General features: G+C 41.1%; 4 protein-coding genes across 5 annotated transcripts; 2 read left to right on the top strand and 2 right to left on the bottom strand.

Moving 5' to 3' along the window:
* Positions 1–1,438: 1,438 nt before the first annotated feature.
* Positions 1,439–5,613, top strand: LOC311003995 (delta-type opioid receptor-like; the record flags this gene model as incomplete). The annotated part of the gene is made up of 3 exons (XM_083995925.1): positions 1,439–1,674; positions 4,359–4,711; positions 5,084–5,613. The coding sequence occupies 3 exons, from the start codon at positions 1,439–1,441 to the stop codon at positions 5,611–5,613; spliced, it is 1,119 nt and encodes a 372-aa protein (XP_083852051.1).
* A 3,558-nt stretch (positions 5,614–9,171) lies between these two features.
* On the top strand, positions 9,172–12,773 carry chmp5b (charged multivesicular body protein 5b). The gene is made up of 8 exons (XM_083995095.1): positions 9,172–9,330; positions 9,999–10,103; positions 10,568–10,614; positions 10,736–10,829; positions 10,913–10,984; positions 11,863–11,971; positions 12,234–12,349; positions 12,440–12,773. The coding sequence occupies exons 1-8, from the start codon at positions 9,262–9,264 to the stop codon at positions 12,488–12,490; spliced, it is 663 nt and encodes a 220-aa protein (XP_083851221.1). The 5' UTR covers positions 9,172–9,261; the 3' UTR covers positions 12,491–12,773.
* An 86-nt stretch (positions 12,774–12,859) lies between these two features.
* Positions 12,860–17,944, bottom strand: fastkd3 (FAST kinase domains 3). 2 transcript variants are annotated; one of them, XM_083995187.1, is made up of 7 exons: positions 17,877–17,944; positions 16,053–17,549; positions 15,853–15,938; positions 13,611–13,785; positions 13,465–13,534; positions 13,253–13,367; positions 12,860–13,086 (listed from the first exon to the last, which is right to left on the bottom strand). In XM_083995187.1, the coding sequence occupies exons 2-7, from the start codon at positions 17,518–17,520 to the stop codon at positions 12,988–12,990; spliced, it is 2,013 nt and encodes a 670-aa protein (XP_083851313.1). In that variant the 5' UTR covers positions 17,521–17,549; positions 17,877–17,944; the 3' UTR covers positions 12,860–12,987. The 2 variants fall into 2 exon arrangements, with proteins under 2 accessions (XP_083851313.1, XP_083851312.1); XM_083995186.1 differs by having other exon boundaries at positions 17,866–17,921.
* A 1,077-nt stretch (positions 17,945–19,021) lies between these two features.
* myl12.1 (myosin, light chain 12-1) lies at positions 19,022–20,450 on the bottom strand. Its single transcript, XM_083995900.1, has 3 exons — positions 20,255–20,450; positions 19,859–20,020; positions 19,022–19,588 (listed from the first exon to the last, which is right to left on the bottom strand). Exons 1-3 carry the CDS (start codon positions 20,436–20,438, stop codon positions 19,416–19,418), a joined length of 519 nt encoding a protein of 172 aa, XP_083852026.1. The 5' UTR covers positions 20,439–20,450; the 3' UTR covers positions 19,022–19,415.
* Between the last annotated feature and the right edge of the window lie 4,489 nt (positions 20,451–24,939).

Below are 24,939 nucleotides of genomic sequence, written 5' to 3'. Positions count from 1 at the left end.
ATCCTATAAAACAGAAAACTGAGCTCGACACACAAGGCTGGAGGTGCAGAGCTTCAAAATGCTGCTAATATTTTCTGCCCTTTGTGAAATTAAGCCTAAAGCATGTTTTTAAAAAGCCAGTCATAAAACATTGCTTCGTTTGCTTAGAATTTTAAATTCAAATTATTTTAATAAAGCAGCAAAATCCTGAGATCCTCGCCTGCGGTGTCAGCATTTCCTTTTAAAAATGACTTAAAAGGTGAAATGATGGGTCATCCTGCTGGCTGGCTGGGTATGTTTGAAACCTTGATCATACATCATGTCCCTCCTCCTGCCATCCCTGTGTGCACTAAAGCAGAAATTCCCTGAAATGTGTATTGCTGTGTTCAGTGAAAGTGGTAACGACCCTGTAGCTGAATATCTACCAAGTGTTTCCTCACCTCTGTCACCTCTGTCACTAGAGAAAATAAAACAAAAGCCTTGTGTCCTTAGATTTACTCAAGACAGTGTGTTTCGTGATGCTGAAGAGCTGCTGGGACATTGATGTCACTGTGGCTTTAGATTTATAAAGGACAATTCCTTTAAAGTGTCCTTTTCATCATGGGTTTTCTCCTTTTAACATTTCCAACACACAATTATTCCCCTCTTAGTTAATGAGGCTCAGCAGCTTTGGCTTCACTCTGACATATAACTGTGGGAAGCCTTGTGCCTGCCTGCGGGTTATTGTCATCGCTCTGTCATCTTATATTTTGGGTGAAGCTTGACCGCGCGTGTGTGTGTGTGTGTGTGTGTGTGTGTGTGTGTGTGTGTGTGTGTGTGTGTGTGTGTGTGTGTGTGTGTGTGTGTGTGTGTGTGTGTGTGTGTGTGTGGTGGGGGTCTAGCCTGATTGCATTGCGCGCCCCCTCTACCATCAGTGCGTGTGCACGAGCGTCCGCAAAGCCGCTGGCTGCTCCTCTCCAGGCGCGCAGTAGCATCCACAAACTTTGACGAGCTGTAAGCTTCACCAAGGCAACAACACACAAGCTGCATGATAACTGGGATTACACCTTTTTTTAAACAAAAAACAAAAACATATAAAGACGTATTGCACACAGGCTATCTAAAGGGGAGCACCCGTTAAATCGTGTTGACAAAGGTGAGTAACCTGCGAGCTTCTGTGATGTGTTTAGGTACAGTGCGCAATTCTACTGAGCTGCTGCGCTGTGTGTTTATTTCTCACTGTTTTGCATGATTGATCAAATGGCTCCTGAGCCAAAGTTTGTGCACGTCATACGTTTTTTCCAGGACTGCGATCATAAATGTGTTCTGTCTTTTCTTTTTAATTATTATTGGGAATTAATTGTTATTCACGCGCGTTTTTGTGCCTCATCCGAACCGATCTCGTCAAACTTCCTCGCCTTTTCAATCTCTGCATTTGTTTTACCCCCACTTGTTCAGCCTTTAACAAACAGGTGTCAAAATGGAAAGCACTCCGGTTGAAATTTTCAAAGAAGACAATAAGTGCCTGCTGGAGGACTGTCCGCTCAATTCCTCAGCCTGGGTGTCCGGATACTCAGAGAGCCGCAATGTGACCCACGATGAGAGCTGGGAGCAGGAGAGCATGTCTCCCATCATCCCCATCATCACCGCGGTGTACTCCGTGGTGTTTGTGGTCGGCTTGCTGGGCAACTGCCTCGTCATGTATGTCATCGTCAGGTAAGTTGAAAACATTTTTTTTTTTTTTGCATATTTTTAAATAAATAAATAGCCTAGAGTCTGAATGTTACAGTTATAGGAAATGAGGCAGCTGCTTGAAGTATATTGATTGTGCCAAATGGGATTACCTCATCTCCTTTTGGCACAGAAAAGTCTGATCATGTAAAATTATTCTTGGAAAAAAACCAAACCAAAACAAAACAAAAAAAATTAATAAATCGAGCTCCAAATGTTCCCACACTCCTTTTGTAAATGTTATTGCTTGTGGAGGAGGTGCTGGCACCAATCCATGGACTGTATTTACAATAACCTCTAGGTCATCTGGTCTGTGTCAGAGTTCTACTTAGTGCTTGCTTTCTGTTCTTGGAAGCAGCACAGACACAGTAGCATACTTACATTGCTTTGATATCCATGCAATCAGCAGTATCAATATGTAAGAAGAGATGCGACTGAGTTGTACTTAATGCTGTCATGTCCTACTCAACATTAAATGTTTAATGCATGGCAATATTGAATTGACTTCTGCCTCCATCACTGGTTAAGAAGTGGCCAAGACCTTCAACGTTGCCCATTTTATTAATCCAATAACCCTCAAGACCTCCAATATAATATAATAACAATAAACTATAAATCAGCTGTAGTCTGGTGGACATGATATTAATTATAGTTGAAACCAGTGGTGCTTTATCAAGCTGATAGCCTGCTTGCACTTCATTGGGTGTTATTTATGGTGTGAGAGAGCAGCAAATCTCCTTTGATGTAATGTGAAATGCAGCAGTGCCATCGAGAAAGCTCCGGTCCATTGACGACAGTTACCTCAAATCAGATTGATTGTGTCGCCTGAAATGAACTGTACGTTTTACTGTTCAGTGGAGGGCTCTGAGGGAAGAGGATCATGTTGATTTAAAGTAAACAAATAGCTAAAATTATGCCGATCCCAAAACATACAAAGTCAGCATCCGTAGGCCCAACAGTAAACACTGAATTCATAGAAGCCCCCGACAAAGGTTTAAAATGCGTTACATGTTTTCTGCTGTCAAAACAACTCTAATCAATATGGTATCTGCAATAAAAAATGACTTGTGCTGTAACCACAAAGGGTTAACACTCAGCTTAGTTCCTCTCAGCTCCACTGAGTGTTTTAGCATCTTTCAACAGATTGTTTTATTTTGACGTCATACAACTTTATGTTTTGATCCAGTCTCATCTGATTTTCACTGTAAAAGCTCTAATGCATCCACTGCACTGAACAGCACTGAACAGCAAATCAATTAGCCACTAAAAGTACTGCAATGTTTAGCAGAGAAAAGCCAGTATATACCAGGTAGCCTAGTTATGGCCTTGTTGAACAGATATAAAATGCAAACTGTATAACCTGTTGCCCCATGTCTGCTCATGTAAAAAGGCAACAGCCAAAGCCAAACAGTTTGCTACACACCACATGTGTTGTGCTTGCTGCTAACCCCGAGTGGACGATTCGGAAGCACATTATTTTGATTATTTCATTATTTCATTATTACTTTCATTTTAAAGAATCTTAACACTCATTTTGGACCATTTAACATACAACTATTGCTAACAGGTGGCTAGATTAACCTAAAGTGCTGGTAGCCATGGCTGGCCCCAGAAGTTTGGTGGCCCTGAACAAGATTTTGTTTGTGCCCCCCAAAACACTCCAAGCACTAACACCAAATCACACACATTGCTTACTAACAACAGAATGAACAGACACACACACATGTTAATGTGTTAAATTAACTGAATTAAATTAACTGAATTGAACCCTGGTTGGGGCCTTTCTGATCATGTGCCCCCCCCCCCCCCCCCCCCCCCCAGCCGTCGTGGCCCTAAACAACCGCAGTGTGTTGATGCGAGCAGCCGGCCCTGCTGGTAGCGAACAGAGCCAGGCTAGCTTCTTGTCTAAATGCTCGCCTACATTAGCATGCTGTTGGCTGTAGCATCAGAAGACTGACATCACAGTATTCATTCTCTCTTCTTGCTCTCTGCAAGAAACAGTGTTCTCTGACAAAATGTTGTTTAGGCTTTAAACTTCTGAACAACAGTCTGAAATGCAACAATACATAACAAGATGTTTGTCATTCATTATTGAAAAGACTATTATTAATATTTATGCTGCATTTGAGATGACATTAGACACGTTGTCTGGCACAGTGGATTGAGAAATGTGCACAACTTTGTCTGGCCTATCTACTATTATGAATCTGATGTGCTTATTTTCAATAACAAAGGCAACGCTTCCTGTGAGTCATAGCAACTTTGTGCAGTGCTGTAAATCACAACATTTTAATTCTGATGGGGCTTATTTTAATTTCACTGTTTCATTATCCTGTAGGCGTCACCTCTGCTAAATATTAAAATTCTAAATTAATGTTTCGTTTTAATTTTGGGGGGGGCAAAAGTCATCACATAGAGCTGTCATAGTTTAATGACGTGAAAACAAATTGATTACAGATGGCCTGTAATCAGAGGCACACTATAAGTGTGAGTCATAAAAACTGCATTACCGATTCAAGGAAGCAGTGGACAATGTTTAATTCATAATGACCCAAGTAGAATAGGCCTGCTACACAATCAACCAAGCAATGTTCACATGCCATGACACATCTGGATAGATGTGCGGTTCCCTCTGGTCAACGTTCTCTCCTGCTCTTCGTGTTTAACAGGTACACGAAGATGAAGACGGCCACCAACATTTACATTTTCAACCTAGCTCTCGCCGACGCCCTCGTCACCACCACGATGCCCTTCCAGAGCACGGACTACCTGCTCAACACCTGGCCCTTTGGCGAGGTGGTCTGCAAGGTCTTCATCTCCATCGACTACTACAACATGTTCACCAGCATCTTCACTCTCACCATGATGAGCGTAGATCGCTACGTAGCCGTGTGCCACCCGGTCAAAGCCCTGGACTTCCGCACTCCGATCAAAGCCAAGATGATCAATGTGTGCATCTGGATCTTGTCCTCGGCGGCAGGGATACCTGCTTTTATCCTGGGTGGCACCCAGACGAACAGTGGTGAGCAAGTGCTTTCACCGTCTCCCAATATAAGGTTTCTGTCCATTTTCTAGGCATTAGAGATCCACTTAAGGCATGTAGTAATAGTATTTTAAAAGCAGAAACATAATATTCTATCAAGTCCATCCATCAGTTTTTCCATTAGCCACACATCATGCGTCACTTCTTCTGAATATAGATGATGCAAGAAAAATGTAGAGTTGGGAGCAAAATGTTCCCTTCGGAGTGCAGATTAGCTGCTCCGTAACAGCTTGCTAAATTGATAACAGAAAGGAACAGAGTGCAATATTATTTATGATAAAGCACAAGCACTTCATCACTTAGTTCACATTTTCATCCTCCCTCCCTCCCTCTCTCTTTGTGCTCCTGCAGGCATAACGGAGTGTGCCTTACAGTTCCCAGAGCCGTACGTGTACTGGGACACGTTGATGAAAGTATGTGTGTTTGTCTTCGCCTTCGTCGTGCCTGTGCTCATCATCACCGTGTGCTACTCCCTGATGGTCCTGAGGCTGAAGAGCGTCCGAATGTTGTCCGGTTCTCGGGAGAAGGACCGCAACCTGCGCCGCATCACCAGGCTGGTGGTGGTGGTGGTGGCCGTGTTCGTGGTCTGCTGGACGCCCATTCACATCTTCATCCTGGTCAAGGCGCTCGTGAGCGTGCCCGAAACCACCGCCATCATGGCCGCCTATTTCTTCTGCGTGGCTCTGGGCTACACCAACAGCAGCCTCAACCCCGTGCTCTATGCCTTTCTGGATGAGAATTTTAAACGCTGCTTCAAGGATTTCTGCCTCTCGGCCAGACTGAAAGGAGAGAAGGTGTCCGGCAGCAAAAAGAACCAGAGCACCGTGCGAGAGGCTGCTGTTCCAATGGAGAACCCAGACGGGACGAGTAAACCAGCATGACTAGCAGTGGAACTGTCTTCGATTTCCCATATTGGAAAAGAAGACTCAAATGACCTGTGCTTAACCCACGTCACATCAGCAATGTAGACTGTAATCTAGACTCTGTTGCGAAGGTTGACTGGATTTATTTTCCTGTCTCCTGAGGTTTAGGCAGTGCCAACATTGATATGATTTCATTTCAGAGGTCAAATGTCACAAAAACATAAATTGTATTCAAACGTTTCCATAAATCCACACACGATCAAAACCACCCATCTCCTCTGCATGACAATAACTTCATCCTCCTCCGCCGCCTCTGTGGTGACTTTGGCCTCTTGGATAAATTCATCTCCTCATGGAAGCGGTGATAAAGATTGTATATTTATTATTTAAACTTTCAGGTGGATGTGACCGTTTTGTACAGGAGGAGAAGAAAACCAAATGTGATGAAGACTCTTCTGTAACATTATCTAGTTTCTCATTCACACATATCCCCAAGAAAAGTTTAATGCTGCTCATTAAGTATTGGGCTGTGATGTTAAGTGGATTCGGTCAATTGACAGCAACTATTTTGATCATCTACGGAGCCCCCCTGGTGACATGGATGGTGGCCACGCATTATTATATTGCGCCCACGAGATAATAAACATGTGGTCACGAGATAGTTAATGTGTGGCCACGGCGCATTTTTTTTTTTCATCCATGTCACCAGGGGGGCTCCGTAATAATCAAAAAGTAATGTGGTTATATTTATTAAGCAGAAACGTAGTTTCAGCTTTGAGAGACTATAGCAGACATTTTTCCCACCACATTTTGATCTTTTAAAGGGACAATGAGGAGTTTCTCCAGCGGCAGAACGAAAAATTCTGCGACAATAAAAAAAGTCTCATATTAATGTGAATGAATCTACGCTACCCACACTTGTTAATGGGCCCATTTTCGATAAATATATCGTCTTGTCTCTATCATTATTTTGTTATTATTAGTGGTGGCGGAAATGCTGGGCGAGCCGACCAGCGCTTCCTTACTTTCAGTTTCGCGGACGCTGCCCGGCGAGTCATGAGAATAACGCCGCCGAATCGCCGTTTATGGTCGGAACTACGACGGTATGTGATCGTCTTCGAACCTCTGACTTTAATTCTTGATAAATGAAGACATGAGTCTGTCTTGCGCCGGTCAAAGAAATTCACGGTGCGCGTGGAGGCTCATAAATGTAGTGTGAAAACATTTCGCTTTTCCAAAACTCCTCGTTGTCCCTTTAATCTTGAAACAATAAATCAAGAGAATAATCAGTAATTGTATTCATGAGAGACAATAACCTTTACTTGTAGCCCTATAATGACCTATAAAGGCTGGAATTAACACTCACGAGTTGGAAATTGCCAACAAAAAAAAAGCAAAACAAAATTGTACATCTTAAACTTACTGTGTCAGATGTCATCTGAATATAATACCAAGAGGGAAGTTTTTTTAATGAATATTATTCCTTCAGCTGCATTTACTCTTTGCCTCTCACCTTTTCCTGTCATTTCCTCCCACGTTTTTCTATTGCCAGAAGTGCCTTTAACAGTCCAGGATAACATGTGCTTATAGTAGCGGAAAATGATTTACTGAACGGGGTCAAACAGCATTTTGTGTATAAAATGTTTCAGTGGTAGTTGTATGAATCACTGACAGGCAGCGAATGAGTGCCAAAAACTTTTAGTGAAGAGTTTGAATCATACCGATGGTCTGACTATATGACTTTGAAAGGACTGAAAGAGAAAAAATAAAGCAGCATTCAGTTGCAGGTTTATCGATGAGAAAGGTTAAAGGGTCAAAGGGTAAATCCTGGATGTGCAATGTGCATTTAAAATTTGACAGAGGGCTCTCTATCAGCTTTGACTCTGGAGTTGTGTCCAGATCAATGCTGAAGTTGTTAAATTAATGGTATATAATTTAATCCCATGTGCTGTGTATGGCTTCTACCATGATACACATAGTCCTATTGAAATACATGCTATTATTGTAGAGAAATGTTCTAAATGAATACATATTGTGCACATGGTTAAATACAGTGCATTATCTCAAATGTACAGTATATTAGTGTGTATACGATACCTTATTTTGTATAGATTACAAAAAATATTTGCACAGTCATCATTGAAATAGACTGTATTTGTAGCATGTCCGTGATCATTGCTATGATAGTAAATGCAACATCAGCACTCTATATGCTCGATGGACTGTGCTGTCATTTTGAATGTACTGAAAAAAGACTCTGTATTATATAAATATAATGATTTATCATGGAAAAACCCATCTGCCTCATTAGAGAAGAACTTATATAGGAAACCCATTTCCGTCTCCATAAAAACTTTCAGTTTCATAAATCTTGAGCAACAACTTGTGTAAGGGCATAAATATAGATATATCACAGAGGCTCTGTTACTTGATAAAAAAATAAATAACAATGTGACCATGTCACTATTATTTTTTAGCATTGTTTTAAGTCTCTGTGTTCTGCTTAAAGCTGTATATTTTTGTCTGCTGTGAGCTGAGCAGGAGATGTATTGACCAAAACATCCTGCCTGTCAAGTGTTTAATATTAAAGCCAGTTCACCAAATCCGCATTGATTCTCTTCTTCAGTGGTAAGCTCACCTTGTTGTCATTTTGAATTTGTTGATTTCAAGCCTGGAGTGATACTTACAGATGCCTTTCTGCCTTCGTCCGACATCATTACCTCAGGATATCTAATTTTAAAAGAAAACACTGCAGCTCACAGTGGCTTACTTTTGAAGCACAGAAGAGGAGTTTTTGTTTTATGATAGTCTTTGGAGGTGAGTTGTAGCAGGAGGTCTGGAGCATAGACTGTAAGGTCTGGAGTCCTCCGCAGCTTCAGACTTCGTGTTTTACTGTTTGCCAGCAGCTCCCTCCAGAGGACAGAAAAGGACATTACTACATAAGGTATTTTGGTTCGAACCAAGAGAAACAATCCTATAATGATTGATGGTTGCATGCACATGAAGTGACATGGGCAGACGCTTCACTACAGCTATCTATATTAGCAGCTTTTATGACTGACAGTAAATCTGTGCATTATTCCTGGCCCCAGGTTTGTTGTGTTTGTTGCTTTAATTCTGCCTGTTAATTCAATTATTGCTAATTTATTGCCACACTCTTGCCCACTAATGGGGAATTCATCCAGTGAACTGAAAAAATAGTGAAGAAAGATACATGCATTGTACAATATATTGCCAGTTTAGTACTTTTACATTTTTGTGAAATTAATGCATTTCACCGTTTGGTTTTCCATTTGTTTTAATTATCCCATTATATGATATTTCAGTAAGTCAAGTTGCAGGCCTTGTTCATTTTGGCTAGTAACACTGGTTTTAATCTATCAGTTTAAACAACAAAACAAAACGTCAATAATACTATATACAATTAATATATCAAATCGGCAAATAAATAGGCTACCGTACTGTTAAAAAAGCCATTTAAATAGAAAAACAGTACACTTGTGTCTATGAAGGGCGTGGCTGAGTGAGCGATGATCACGTGGTCGCTGACGTCACCTCGAAGTAACTTCCGGGTGTTTTCCCTCAGCTGGACGTTGACGGCGACGAGCTGAAGGAGATTTCTTCGCTTTCTTCGCTTTCCACACTTGAAGCCTTAATTTCGCCAAAATGAACCGTATCTTCGGTAGAGGAAAACCCAAGGGCCCACCGCCCAACCTCACGGACTGCATAGGAAGCGTAAGTGTTAAGTTTAAACAACTTTTCCTGACGCGGTTTTGAGCGAAGTAAACAAAGATGGATCCCCTCTCGACAGCTCACTCTGCTTTATGAGCACAAACTAGGCCAGGGTTTGACATATTTATCTCGGGTTTGTCATTTCAAACTGAATTTAAATGGTCATAGATCAACAATTTGGTTCATTATTAATCAAATAGATGATTTTCAACATGGGCGTTTTAACTTCACAGTGTTTTCGTAACGCTAGATAGTTGATAATCAAGGTATTTAACTTAAACAATGTGTTTCTGTTCAAGCAATGAATCAGCGTTATGTAGGCTACGTTTGAGTAAAGGGTTTAAGTCACTGAACAGTCACACAGTCGCAGAAACCATGTTGTTCCTTCAGTGAAATAGCTGCTATCAACCTTATTTTTACAGTCTATGCCATCAACCAGTTATACAGGTTATTCGTCAGGCTGGAGTTATTATTAGCTGCCTGTCTGAATCCTAAGGAAGAAGCAGATGATGTATGCGATTTACTGGTAACAGAGTCTTCAAATAAGCTATACTGTTTGTGAAGGAGGAAGGCGCTCGTAATATTTTGTATTTATTTTGGAAGACTGCTGTTAAATGATCCAGTTGGTAATAGTCAGTAGTCTAACTAAAGCTGATCTTCTCCTCTTTAAGGTTGATTCCCGGGCAGAATCCGTCGACAAGAAGATCGCCAGACTAGATGCTGAACTTGTCAAGTACAAGGATCAGATGAAAAAGATGAGAGATGGGCCCTCAAAGGTGAGATCTCACGTGCTGGTCCAAAACAATTTTTTTGGGTCACCACCAGCCAGAACCAAAGGCCCAACAGTGATTGTTCACACACTTTCCTCTTCAATTTTTCTTTTTATTATAAGACCCACATGATGAAGAAGACAGGGCTTTAGCATTGTTGTGTGTAATTGGACTGTTGGTTATGAAGACAGTTTGTGAGCCCTCATATCTTATAGTTCCTATTATTGTAGTATTGATATTGTAGCAATAGCAATAGACACTGTTCAGTATCAGTATCTCTGAAATTATACTTTTTCCAGTTCCTTGCTGTAAGAAAAGGTAAACAAAAGGACCTATCCTTTTAAAGAAAAAATAAACAAAACTATATATACTGTACTCATTTTAGTTTGTTAAAAAAAAAAACTAAACTACTCTCTCTGCACGTGCATCCAATATTATCGTCGCTCATCTGTTTATTTTTCTTCCACTAGAACATGGTCAAACAAAAAGCTTTGAGAGTTCTGAAGCAGAAGAGACAGTAAGTACCTGCAGAAATGGTGGTGTTTTTATTGTTAACTACGTAAAAAAAACTTTAATAATTTAAAGATTCCCTCCCACGGCTAGTATGAGAGCTTAACTTTCTGTCCTGTGTCCTCCAGGTACGAGGGCCAGAGAGACAACCTCATGCAGCAGTCGTTTAACATGGAACAACAGAATTACACAATCCAGACCCTTAAAGACACTAAAACCACGGTCTGAACTGATTTCTTACATCCAGAAAACTAAATATGAGGAAAGATGTGTTTCTCTGCTAACATTTATAATTTTCTGTTTAGGTTGATGCCATGAAAGTCGGCCTGAAAGACATGAAGAAAGCATACAAGACTGTGAAGATTGATCAGATTGAGGTATGTTTTTGACCATTTGCAAAAAATGTTAGTTGGTCTCCCTTCTAATGTTCTGTCACCTTTGTCTTTCATTTACACATCTAGTGATTTTTGTCAGACAACATTGCAGAAAATCTGAATTGATACAGGTGGTCCAGCCACATACTGTACATGGCTTTGACCAAGTTTTGTCTCAATCAGCAGATGAGACAGTTTCACAGTAAATAATTACTTACAATTGAAAGATAATGGAAGATATTTGCAGATATTGTTGTATTGAAACGTTGAGATTGATTGATTGATTGAAATTATTTATTCAGTCGCATCACACAATAACCTTATCGACACAAAACATTATCGACAAAATAGTGACTGAAAAGGCACAGGCAGAAGCATGATGCTTATATTAATGCCTGTCCTACATACCAAATTAAGCTACCCAGCATTTTTACCATATAAAACATAAAACACAAACATAAAACAACAACTAACAAACAAACAAGCTAATGAACAAACTAAACTTAACCAGAGGAAAAAACAAACAAACAAACAAACAAAAAAAAAACGAACCAATAAGGTTACCAGTATTTAAATATATTGTAGTAGATACATTTTTAAATAGCAGAGAAAAAAACAAACAAACAAACAAACAAACAAAAAACAAACAAACAAAACAAAACAAAAAAATAAAGCTACCCAGCGAGAGCTCAGCACCAGCAGCACATTGTATCAGCAAGTAAGATACTGACATAGATAATAGCGTGTTTCAGTTGTGAGCATGGGATAATGTGTTGGACCTTAATTTGTTCTGCCCATAACACAATAAAAACCGTTGTTGTCTTAACAGAGCAGATGACCCGGAGAAACAGTTTTAACTCTTTACTGTCTGTAATACCCAGGACATTCAAGATCAGCTAGAGGACATGATGGAGGATGCCAATGACATCCAGGAGGCGCTGGGCAGAAGCTACGGCACGCCCGACATCGACGAGGACGACTTGGAAGCAGGTCAGGAAATCATTGCTGCTTTTTTCTATTAGACTCCACATGTCATTGAGGATTTAAGTGTGATTTGTAAGGGGGTGATACTTGCTGTTGACCTCTACTCAAGTTATGTAAAAGCTTTGACTAATAAATGTACAGATTTAGGTGGAAAATGTGAATTCCAAATGGAAAGTCAAGAATCTGTTACCAAATAAAAATGACTTCACACAGTGCAGTCGAAGTGTTAGACATGACCTGATGAACTTTGAAACTGTTGTGACTTCAGAGCTGGATGCTTTGGGAGATGAGCTCCTGATGGATGATGACAGCTCCTACCTGGATGACGCTGCGACGGCTCCGTCCATCCCAGAGGGCCTGCCCGGCGACAAGTCAACCAATAGGGTATGTCACTGTTTTGTTTTGTTTTTGTAAATTTCACAATTAGTCTATGACAGCTTGGTTTGACTAATCGCTACTCTTTTTCTTTTTCAGGATGGAGTTCTGGTGGACGAATTTGGCCTTCCTCAGATTCCTGCTACATAAAGATGCTATCAGAACAGTTACACTAGTTTTACATGTATCATAGCCTTTTTCTATTTACCCAAATTACACTCCAGGCCTAAGAGGGTAGCGTTGGCAACCAAAGCTTCTTCTTGTCCAACATATGGAGAAAACTAACACGTCAAATCAGGTATCTTAATTAAAACTGATTATTCTACATGCGTGAGCTTGTTTCTATGTATCCAAGACGATCTTTGGGATTGGGTTTCTCTTAACTTTGTACAGTTTCTGCAGCATTGTCTTGCTAAGAACAAAATAAATTATATTTTTCAAACAATACTTCATGTGGTGCAATACATTGATTGAAGTCATGGTTTCTATAAAAGTCACTTTATTATAAAGTTACATAATGTGGAGGTGCATAATCAATAACTTAAACACATTCATTTGTAATGCGTGATTAGCAAAAATAAATAGTGATTTCTTTACATTAGGATCAATTACATTCAGGACCCCTGATGTTGTTTTTTTTTTAATCATCACCAGCTCAGTCTGTAGGTGTGAGGGAAGATCTTTTGGTGCAGGTACTCCACCACGCTGGTCATGTTCTTCAGATCTTCAAATTCATAATAAGGGATCTAGAAGAAAGAAAAACATCCTTATTCACTCCATCCATAAAAAAAAGATTGGACAGATTAACATCAAAACATGCTTGTACTTTCTGTGCCATTAGGCGACAGGTGACGCATACTGCACCAAGAACACAGTTTACTCTAAAGCATATAAGTGATTGTGATGTCTGACCTGGACAACTTCATATCCCAGAAGCCTCAGGTGTCGCTGCTTAATGGCCTCTTTTCCAAGCAGCTGCCTTGTGTTTGTGGTGAACCTCCTTTGTCCATCGATACAAAGAGCAATCCTGCAATCACATCATCAACATCAATCAGCTTCAGGGGGATTTCATAAACAGCTGGGAGGCAGCGACCTCATACATTATAATAAATAAATCCATTTACCTCTTGTACACTTCATCATTGGAGCTGGCGGGCAGCACGTATCCCTCCTCATCAAGTTTTATCTCCACGTCTACAAGAGTGGAATAAATGATCAGCACTTTGAAGGGAAACATTTGGGTGATAAACAGATGTTGCGCGTCTCTTACCGAGTGTGTAGCAGTACGGCGTCAGGACTTTGGATCCGAAGTACGAACGAGCTCCGAGCAAACTGATCAGTCCTGTTTTGACAGAGTGGTACAGGTGTGAGTCCACCGGCGTCTCCAGGGACTGTCCAGGCATGAGGAAAGACTTGACGCGGAACTTCTGAAGCAGTTTGGGACCCTGATCACAAACAATAAACAGATTAAAACATGGGAGCACATATTTACAGAGATACAGATGTGGAGGATACTTTTAAAAATAATTAGGGTCCGGGCAGCGCAGCTGACAGGACACTATTGTATTCCTAGGAATTATTCTTCTTCTTCTTCTTCTTCTTTCTTTCTTTCTTCTTCCAAGGAAGTCATACTTCCCATGGGCGAAAACTCACCAAACTTTGCACAAAGGTTCAGTCCCATGCCAGATTCACTCAACTCCAAGGACATGTGCCCCCCCCTCCTAGGGGGGGCACAATAAGCGTTTAAATTTAAAAACTTTAAAAATTCCTACCAAACCAACGGTAGATGCTACAGTGTTGAAACTTCACCACAATGTCGCCTCAATACTGCTGAAACTTTTGTCCACTTAAACTTATTACAAATTATGAAGTCCATCACTCTGTTTTTTTCAATAACTGTAAAACTTTTAAAATGTATCTCCTCCCACAATTTTTGCTCAATTGACACCAAACTTGCTACAGAGCATCTCCAGACTGTCCTCCACAAAACTTGTTTCTCGGATTTTTGATTAAGCAAAAATTGAGCCTACAGTACATGAAAACGTTTGACTGCAAACAGTACTGTAAACATATACCATCAAATTCTTGATAAATACATTTTCAATCTTCCTGAAAAAAATGACAATATTCTGGAGTCATGGTTGATGAAGTTTGGCAAATATCAGAATTTTAACTCAAAAACTGAATTTTTGAGAACATTTTGAATTCTGCTCTCATGGGAACAACTGCAGTCAATGTGAGTGTGGAATTTTTAAACATCATATTTTCTCTTATGAAGCAAAACACTTATCATTAAAAACAAATCACCAACATTTCCATGCTGTCAAGATGCAATTTATGTATTATCAGATTTTTGTTTAGATAACTGAATTATTGACATTTTGACCATTTCATCACAACAGCTGCCCGGGCACTGGCTCACCTGAGTGGATAAATGAAGCTACACAGCAGGTCTCACTACCAGCCAATTAGCTCAGTGAGTTAGGAGCTGGTTCTTGGTGTCAGAGATTGTGAGTTCGAGACCCAGCAAGGGTGATGATGATGATGATGACAGATCAAAATGTCACATGTCCTTAAGCTGTTTTGCTGTCTAAATGCAATTTATGTAGCCTATTAACAGATTTTTGTTTGGATAATAGAATTTCTGACTTTCTGAAATCTGCCTTGACAACAGCTGCCTGGGCACTGACTCCCTGAGTGGATAAATGAAGCTACACAGCAGGTCTCACTACCAGCCAATTAGCTCAGCGAGTTAGGAGCTGGTTCTTGGTGTCAGAGGTTGTGAGTTCGAGACCCAGCAAGGGTGATGGTGATGATGACAGATCAAAATGTCAGTTGACCTCAATATGAAACACAAGACAATTGTCCTAATGGTGGCATCACAGCAAGCCTCTAAATTAAAAAAAAAAACAAATAGCTTGGACTGGTCCATGCGCGAAGGCTCCTAACATCTTAGACTCATAGTAGATGTTTGACAAATATCATTATTTTACCTCAAAAACTGATTTTTCTTTTTACTGTGGTTTCAAATCTGCCTACACGACAGTGAATGGCTTACTCAATTTGTGAAGCCACTGTTGATCTGCCACTTGTCAATTAGCTCAGTGCGATAGACAACGGTCTTTGGTTCCCGAGGTTGTGGGTTCAATCCTCAACTGATGCAAATTGAACATTACAAGGTCAACTGTCTTGTCTTCCTATTCTCCTGTTTGTTGCTCAGAATTGCCTAAATTTGCCCAAAAGTAGCCCGGACCCGACCCATCGCTGCGCAGCAGCTATAATTATATTTATCTTTTAATAAATACGAATGATAAAAAACTCCGTCTGGAATACACATGTAGGGAAACGTACAAATACATCAAGGTGACAGGTGAAAATTTGATCACAGATGACTGGTATGCAGTGAACACATCACATACTGATGATGTGTCGAGGCGCAGGGTGTGTATTCAGGTTTCTGCTATTCTCATTTTAAACCCATTTAACCCTTGACATAATTGTAAATCCTCTACCTCATAGAAAGGGCATTCCAACTTCACAGTCATGTAGAGCTGAGTCAGCTGAGCCAGGATGAGACGATCCATTCCTGCGCCTTCCTCTGTAGCACAGAAATAAACACAAAAGTGTCAACAAAAGACAACGATTTAACACTTAATTATTCATTCGTGGCACTTTCATACATATTACATGTGTCTGACTGGATGGTTTTTACCTAGCAGCTGCTGCAGGAAGTACCTGCTGAAGACTTTGGAGACAAAGTTGACGGGGAACCTCTCCACCAGGATGCAGGAGTGGAGCAGGTTGAGCAGCGTTCGCGGCTGGAAGTGTGAAAAGCGTGTGTGTAGGGTGGTTTCAACTTTCCTGAACACGTCGACTGCGTTCGGTGGGAGGTATCCCAGCTTCCCGAAAGCCATGATCTGCCTGGCCACCTGGCTGGTGCTGTAGTCATCTGCTCGGTACACAAAGCTCTCAGCGACGGCGTTCAACACAGTCGGGGACAGGATGTTCCTCCGGCCAAAGAACTCCATCACCTTAGTAACCGTCTCCGGGTGGGAGGTGAACGCCATCGAGGGAACATACCTCTCCATCGCCTGCACAAAGTAATGATCGCTGTGGCCAAAGTGGATCAGCGCCCCAACGACGAGGGTGAGCTCCTCGTCGGTGAAGTGAGGTACGTGTCGCACGGCCTGCTTACACAGGTTGATCACCAGAGGCATGGCCTGGGTCTGGTTCAGGCTCACCAGAGTGCTGAGCAGCACGCTCACGGCAGCAGGATCCATACGAGAGGTGACCGTCATGGCGTGTGTGTGCATGGCGTTCAGCAAGTCTCTGTATTTCCCATCTTCACCGATGCCGCCTCGCAGGAGCTTATAGACAGCAATGAGATCTGATAAGCTCCACTGGGCAGGACCCTGCTTCTGGATGTCCTCCATCACCTGCTCCAGCATCACACACCCCGGACCCTCGATGGCCAGCATGGCCTGGCCCAAAGTACACAGCTGCCCTAAGCTCATCTGCCCCCTGTCCAGCCTGTCCTGGCTCTCAGACACCAGCCGCACCATCAGGGTGCTCCAGGGATCCAGGAAGAGGCGAGTGCAGGCCAGGAGAGCCGATACCAGCCCGGCTTCTGTCAGCCGTGCAGAGTCCTGCTCCAGCTGGAAGCACAGAGCCCTGATGGTGTCCTTCCCCAGCACAGAGGGGTCCTTCAGGGAGTTCCCCTCCTGCTCCAGGTCGGCCACACGGTGAAGAGCCGCCGCGGCCATGGTGTCAGACAAGATCTCCACCGAGCGCAGCAGTCTGAAGACCTGGCGGGAGGAGGAGCAGCTGGCCAGACGCTCCTGGAAAGCCTGCTCCTCTGCAGCGGTGGGGCGGTGCAGCTGGGTCAGCCGGAACCGGGGGACCGAGTCTCTGTGGAGGCCCACGGAGCTGCTGGCCACGAAGACCGGCTCCCTGACGACAGTGGCCAGGCTCCTGATGCCACAGTCCGGCTGGAGCTTCCTGCAGCCCTGCGTCCTCATACACCGGCCGGCTGAGGTGCACAGGCAGGCTGCACACACGGGCTGACCTGCACTGCTGCTTCTCAGGGGACCGGCGAAGGGCCAGGCGGGCACGACGAGAGGATGACGTTGAAGCCCGGACTGACCGAGCCGCGGAAATCCCTGGATCAGCTTCAGAGCCATGACCCCGGTCCAGGACACCTCAGACCCGACTGGTTCACAAAGAGCAGAAAAAAATAAGCTTAGACAAATAAAAAATGTTTGCAAAGTCTGGCAAGAGGTCCAGATGTGGGTAAGTTACAGAAGTACAAATGAACCGCCTTCGTCACTCCGCCGTTAACGTTAACTAATCAACCTTGACGGGAGCTGTTAGCTAACGGTAGCTACTTAGCAACTAGCTCCCCGGCTAGTTTAGGAAGGGTCGCGTTTCTTTTCAGGTTATTATTAACATTAGGTTATTAACTGGCACTTAAGCTCTGAGTGACTAATAAATTATACATGACAACACCAAACTGACTAAATCCTTACCTGGACCTGACACCGGCAGCGGCAAAGGGTCACAGAGACCAGACCGACGGAGATGCTGCTGCCCAACGTGGTTCCGTAAGGAGCGTGACGCATTCACGGCAGCTCGTAAATGTCAGTAGTCGTTTCGGGAAGTCGTGGCTCAAACCAAACCCGTCGTTCCATGATGAAATTTGTAGTCAAAATTAAAAGCGACCGACCACCAAATCAAAAATATTGCTCTCAGAGACAGGCAGCTACTTATTATTATGTTTCGCTGTTAAAACACTATTTTGTCGCCGCTTAGAGTGCATTTTTTTTCTTCAAAAGCACGTGAAGGCATCACCATGCAGTTTTAGCCTACAATTTTTTAGACACTAGAGGGAGATATAACCCATGTTTTAAGCGCATAAATGTCAACTCGACACTCAATTGCAAAAGGTCTTGTGAGGTTGTTTACATTGGCTACTTCATCCCTAGGCTGTAGCCCTTGATTAATTGTTAATTTACAGAAGAAACTTTTATCATCGGTCATTCTCCATCTTATCAGTCAGTATAAAAACTTATCCTTGCAACAGTTTAGATCAGCATAGGTGGTTAGCATGCAAAGTTACATTTCATTCAAACTCAATGTAAAATGTACAAGTACAACCACTCCACACATGTAAATGTTCTATTCAGAGTAAACTGTCGCTAGAAACCAAGTTAGGACTAACAAGCTGAATGAAAACATGCAGTGGGGTAGCTTGTGAGGTCAGACAGTGCTGGTGCTGAATCAACTGTAACCGAATGCAGTCATCAGCTGGGATGAGTTTTATCATGCTTGTGTGATGACTCAGTGTCTAAACACATGCCTTTGAAAAGGAATTTTATGCCATAAGGCCACTCCCCACAGGTCACAAGTCATCACCATATATTGGTTATCATAGTATTTGTGCAGTTTCCCTTTCCCTATAAGGAATTCAATGCTTTGATAACGCACCACTGTTTTCATTATAGGTTGTGTTCATGTTAATGTTCCCTTTGGGAATTTAGCTGCTGCTAGTCTGCACATGCTCAATGAATTTAGAGACGGGGCCGAGCATACTTGTCTGGACTTGAAAAGTATCTTAGCAGGAGAAAAATGGTGCACAAGGTCCTAAGTCAGTCCCAGGAAAAATAAAGACAGAGTAATGCCACACTTATTTCAGTTGTCATTTATGGAAGGGAAACGGTCATCAAAGTACAAGGTGATAGAGGGCTTTATTTAAAAAGTTTATATTATAAAATGGTAAAAATTCAGCTATACCCGATCACATGAATTGCAAAGGTTTATCCCTTAGAACTTCCAAGTTGCTGCCACTTCATATCTTTACATGAGAGAAAAAACATTTCACAACAAACTCGAAATCTGTCTTTGTCTCATTAGAGATGTGTAAATCTGGCTATACTTGAAGTTCACCATTAACAGAGTGGATAGTTATTGCTTTGGTTTGTTTAAAATGGGTTTTACACTGGAGAGTTGAGACATGCAGCATGGTGATCTAGCTGACGAAGAGGCGAAGAGGGCGAGGGGAATACGCTGGTGTGGCTCTTTAATCGTCCTTATCCTTGGCGCCGTGCTTTAGGATGCGCGTGAACTCCACATAGTTGAAGTTGCTTTTCTTGTCAATGGGAGCCTCCCTGAAGAGCTCGTCCACCTCCTCGTCTGTAAACCGGTCGCCCATTGTTGTGAGCAGCTCTCTGAGGTAATCTTCCTGGATGAAACCTGAGGGGGAAAACAGTCAGATCAGATAAGACGGCAGAGAAGTAGATGGCTTGAATGATCAGATTCTTTTCCTAAGAGGTCCTCTTTTGCATAAATGATTTAATGAGTGTCTTTTGGAAACCTTTTGTCTTTCTGCCTTATCTTAAGGCAAGATAAAGGCAACTATGTCTGACACATTTAAACAAATGCAATTCAAAGTGCTTTATAAAAGGATGGATTACAACATTTAAGAGCACAGAGAGAAGTTAACATGAAAGTGCATTGAAGTACCTGTCCCCTCCTCATCGAAGCAAGCAAATGCATTTCTGATCACATCCTCAGGGTCTGTGCCATTGAGCTTCTCTCCAAACATGGTGAGGAACATGGTGAAGTTAATGGGTCCAGGAGCTTCCATCATCATGGCCTCCAGGTACTCATCAGTTGGATTTTTACCTGTGTTAAAAAAACATATATAGTGCCTTTAAAATTTAGTTTAAGGATTAACAACTGCAGAGGTGGTTTAACACACAAGTGACAAGGAAAATTCAAATATTTGCTGAGAAAACCAGCTGCTAAACTGCAAACATCGCAGGTGTACAACAAAACAAGTAAAGAGCAGAGTTGCTTCACAGCTTCATAATGACATTTGTGAACTCAGCTACTTGTGTCAGAGACTCCAGCACTCACCCAGGGAGGCCAGCATGTCGTGGAGGTCCTCTTTATCGACAAACCCGTCACGGTTCTGGTCGATCATGTTGAAGGCCTCTTTGAACTCCTGGATCTGAGACTGATCAAACATGGCGAAGACATTGGAGGTGGCGCGCTGAGGGCGCTTCTTTGTGGTCTTTCCCTTCGCTCTTTTGCTCGACATTTTGACTGTTTTTTATTTCCTGTAAAGTTTAAAAGACAAAAAAAAAAAAACACAGCAAACATTAGTGTAAATAGCATCTCTGTCTCTCAAGAGCTGAGTGAGAGGAAAACCGGAGAGTTTTGTTTTTATGTAAAGATGTTCAGACACTTCTATTTCAGATACACATAAGTACAATATTTACAGAAACAATTTAATCAACTATGAATTCAGATAATCTATAATTTTTGGTGATCAGAGAATGCAATGGCACAGCCTTGTTTGGTATGAGAGACTGTCATTAAACATACATTCAGTATGCATCAATAAATAAAATTATTATTAGTTGCAGCTCTGTTTTAGTCAGAGCAAACTTATGCCTCAGTGATATAAACAAAACAGTGGACAGTGCAAAGAAAGAAGGCTAAACATAAGCCTGGTGAGACAGAAGTTGATAGAATACCCATGACAGGCATGAAGACAATCTGATCAGAGGTAAAGTGGATCATGCTGTTACTCAAAATAAGATTCCGTCGTATGGTGGCAGAGTCATTTAATTCTCTGGCAGTGAATCCCCAGTGTGGCGTCCCTCGCTGTGCTATAAATGGGAATGTTCTTCATGTTTCTAGGTTGATCAGCTCACTGCCTTCACACGGGGCAGGAAAGCTACTGATGTGAGGATAAATGCCCTTATCAGGCAATGTCTTGAATGTGGACACGAGCTGTTCTACAGCCACAACTTTATGCTCACTGACACTCATTGTTTTAGCTACATGATACTGATGGAAAATTAACTTAACAGCCAGCTTGGACGAGGAGGACATATCTAGAGCTGAGCCTTGTATTCACGCACTATCAGTTTTGGTGATGTGGCTAACTATTATCTGAGACTTGGACTATTTGCATGAATGAATATGACTGTTTAGTGAAAGAAGAGTTACAGCTGGTCTACGAAACTTGTTTCATCCATCAATTGGGCTGACAACTGTTTTCATAGCTAAATATTTAGTGTGCAGCTGCCCATTGCAAGTTCCCAAAGCCCAAGGCCACACCTTCTCATTGTGTTTTTTTGTTTGTAGCATAAAAACTACTATGCAATTTACAATGAAAAGGAGCAGATCCCCATATCTTACATGAAGCTAGCAGATGATTACACATTTTACTTGAATTTATCAAGGATGTTTGTTACTGTGGCTATTCAGAAATAACTTTTACTGGCCCTAGAATAAAACTTATGTCACAAATACAGTTTACTCTGATGTCATCAAAGTCTGAAAGCGCAGACAGTAATAATGAAAAAACCTGGAGCACCTAGTCAATTTACCATTTTGTTGTCCTCAAGGCTATTATAGTAATTTCGAAAGGGAAAGGTTATATTTGCTGGTTGTAGTCGTGCATGACAACAGGCATTTTCACTGTTAGACATAAGTTACTATTAATTGTTAGCCTACGTCTTGAAAATAATCAACAAATTACTCTACAATAGCAATAGTGTTTACATGTTGTCGTGATTGTAAAATGTGCTTGTGTTGTGCACAGTTATTGTCTTACAATTCAACCTTATATCCATTTGTCTGAGAAAACAATCTTATTCACAACACCTCACGCTAAGTACGTAACGTTACAGTACAGATGGATCGCGGCCTAGCTTGAGTCACATTAAATAGGTGTGCATGCGTCTATGAAAGGTGGTCCAGTGTAGACAGGTTACATGTAGATCAAATCGTATGAAGTTAACAACCAACCTCACCCGTCCATAAAATACCTGCCTATTTACAGCTAATTTGGTATCACTACGTCAGCTATCGACGCTACTAGCCGCGCAGCTAACATTAGCCGTGTTTTCAATCCTAACAAGCCGTGCAGTCAGAAAGACGCAATGACGTGTTTTTCGCATATACAGCTTTTATGTTGACTGTAGTAGTGTGCTATCATGCTGCCAGAGCTTTTATGATGTAGCTAACTTCTGTATACAGAACAATAAAAGTGAAGAGTCTTACCTGTCTTCAACCTGACTTGTCAGCTAGCCTGCTGCTGCTCTTCTTCTCAACCACCGCCCTTCACTTCCTCATAATAATTTGTGTTCCGCACAGAACATCAGAAGAGACCAATCCAGAAAATGGGGGGAGCTCAGAAGTACGAAACCATTATAACTCATTTAAAAAGCAACCAATGCCTGTTTTAAGACTGAATTATATCATTACACAATTTTTACCACACTGCATTTGAAAAGGTTTCGGAATATACTGCAATATTTCAGTATTAGTGGTAATGAAACACAGATAGACCCCCCCGGTGCAGAAAATGTAGCTTCCACAAACTCTCCCTTTGACATTCCTGGATATGCCCTTTTAAGGAGAGAAAGAACACATCCTCTTGGCATTGTGCAACTACTGGAAGATAAAGCTAAAAGGATGGGAGAAAGTAGACCTAACTATCAACGCAGTAAACTTGTTTGGATATTTGTTTCAGGTTTAGTTCAGTTTTTGATTAAATAAATTAAGTCAGTCAGTGATCATGTCAGGGAAAACGTTTATATCTTGAGACATAAAAACAAACAAACACAGAAGACAACCTACTTAGTGCTGAGTAATGCTGGTTATTTAAAATCCTCTCTGCATTTAGAACAAGATTTCATCAAAAGTTTCAGTACTTCAGAGGTCAATTTGCTCACTTTTTTTTTACAATGCTAACTAGTTTACTAGCAAATTTTAATTTATCACAAAAGTCTGAACACATAGGCTAATGCAGTACAATTTATTGTCAAGTATTAAGTTGTCCTCCACGTTACAGAATCTGAATCTAAAGTTAGGCTATTACATACCACTTAACAGGATATTATTGTACAGTAGCATATATTTTGCTGCTTAGGTTATTCTTATGATGTTTGTTTGTTTCTCTTAAAAAATACATTTTGAAGTTAAATGAGACTTTGACCTGGTTTAAAAGGTTTGGGAGCTAGGGGGGTTAAAGGAAGTTCATACTGAATCCAAAACAATAAGGGAAAAATGTTGATAGGACGGGTAATAATAGATCCTGACTTCCCAGTGGCTGGTCAGACAACAGTTGGGATACCAGTCATTGCTGTAAAGAGGGGCTTACTGCTGCAGGGCTTCAAAAGCAAGATGACTCACAGGTTAAAACAAGCCACATCTGTCTTTTTTGTCCAGTTGTCCTATCCACTTTCAAAGTTGATAACAAAGCTAATGAACACGTGCCCTGCCATTTATAGTTAGATGTTGCTGTTATTGAAGAATACAATTGGAATTTATTGTTGGAAAAAAAGAAAAGAAAGTTTGATAAGCTACAAATGTCATTGATGGTCATCTGGTCAAAGGGGTAAATAAACTCAGTTCTTACTCTAATGTTTTATTGGTAAAGGACAAAAACAGATCTCAACTGGAGTTAGAGTGCTATATATTTTCATAACAACTTTGTCAAATACTAAAAGAAAGTATTTTATATTATAAGTTTTACAAACTGAACAAAGGAGTCAGGAAAAACTGACCTTTTTATTCTAGTTTACATAGATATTGTGGTGCTGCATGAAACCACTAGAGTGCGCTAGTGTCTTATGAAATCTTTAATTTCCCCAGTGTTATTTAGATTTCTTGAAGTAAAAAATGATTTGTCCCAGCATGTTACCCAATTCTGTGAATTTGTTCGTGTCTACCACTGTTAATGTTCACATGGCTTCAGTCTGAGGGAACAATACAACACCAGACTTGAAATAGTCCTAATAGATCCCTTGAGACCTCCATAACATTGGAATTTCCTGGACAGCTGGACTGTCTAACATGAACAATTCATTACATTCATTTAAGGAACATGGGGAAAACCACGCCTCTCATGTATGTTTACGAGGAATAGACTAAAATATATAAATATATCATGAAATAATCCATATCATACATTATCAACAGAACATGCTTTAGTAGCAGGCTCATTGTAGGTGTAGGTGTTGATGTGCCAGTTATAAGGTGATGGAATTCATAACAGACGATAATGAAGTACTGCTGCAAGTGACTTAGACTGATTTATGTGGCAAACAATACTCTACACAATGTTCCCTGGAAATTATTAATTTGAGGAAGGTTTTAAATAAAAGACTCTTCTGTATTAGCAGTGAGTCAACTAATGCCATCTAACTGAAGAAATGCATTTCCTGTCAAGAGTTAGACCAGAAGATGACAGCACTCTCATATGAAAGTGTAAATAGTGCTCTGAATTCAACTTTTCATTAATAAGAGAATATGTGATATTCTTATTTTAAAAGATAAAATATAACATATTAATTAACCATTTTTAGTGGGACTAATAGGTTGATTTTGTTGCCTAAGCTAATTGCTGTATAGTGGTATTTACCTTCTTATCTAACTCGTAGCAAGAAGGTTGTGGGGAGTGTGCATTTCCCAAAATAATGTCAAACAGCTTGAAATAAAAAAAAGTGATAAATTACATTGAATTACAGCAATAAAGACTTAATAGTCAACTTAGCATGCGAGCAACTTTCCTGACACAGTTG

The sequence above is a fragment of the Trachurus trachurus genome (assembly GCF_905171665.1).
Source record: "Trachurus trachurus genome assembly, chromosome: 20".
Classification (NCBI taxonomy): Eukaryota; Metazoa; Chordata; class Actinopteri; order Carangiformes; family Carangidae; genus Trachurus; species Trachurus trachurus.
Note: the sequence above shows the minus strand (reverse complement) of the source record. Positions and strands in the feature narration are given on the sequence as shown.

What these genes read in the sequence shown, in the direction of transcription:
- chmp5b (XM_083995095.1), top strand. Translation starts at nt 9,262, where the DNA reads ATGAACCGTATCTTCGGTAGAGGAAAACCCAAGGGCCCACCGCCCAAC. An exon ending in TTAAAGACACTAAAACCACG is followed by an intron (nt 10,830 to 10,912) that starts GTCTGAACTGAT and finishes TTTTCTGTTTAG; the next exon opens with GTTGATGCCATGAAAGTCGG. An exon ending in GCGACAAGTCAACCAATAGG is followed by an intron (nt 12,350 to 12,439) that starts GTATGTCACTGT and finishes TTTCTTTTTCAG; the next exon opens with GATGGAGTTCTGGTGGACGA.
- fastkd3 (XM_083995187.1), bottom strand. Translation starts at nt 17,520, where the DNA reads ATGGCTCTGAAGCTGATCCAGGGATTTCCGCGGCTCGGTCAGTCCGGG. An exon ending in TGGAATGCCCTTTCTATGAG is followed by an intron (nt 13,786 to 15,852) that starts GTAGAGGATTTA and finishes GTTTGTGATCAG; the next exon opens with GGTCCCAAACTGCTTCAGAA. An exon ending in TGGGATATGAAGTTGTCCAG is followed by an intron (nt 13,087 to 13,252) that starts GTCAGACATCAC and finishes TCTTTCTTCTAG; the next exon opens with ATCCCTTATTATGAATTTGA.
- myl12.1 (XM_083995900.1), bottom strand. Translation starts at nt 20,438, where the DNA reads ATGTCGAGCAAAAGAGCGAAGGGAAAGACCACAAAGAAGCGCCCTCAG. An exon ending in CGACATGCTGGCCTCCCTGG is followed by an intron (nt 20,021 to 20,254) that starts GTGAGTGCTGGA and finishes TTTTTAACACAG; the next exon opens with GTAAAAATCCAACTGATGAG. An exon ending in CTTCGATGAGGAGGGGACAG is followed by an intron (nt 19,589 to 19,858) that starts GTACTTCAATGC and finishes TTTCCCCCTCAG; the next exon opens with GTTTCATCCAGGAAGATTAC.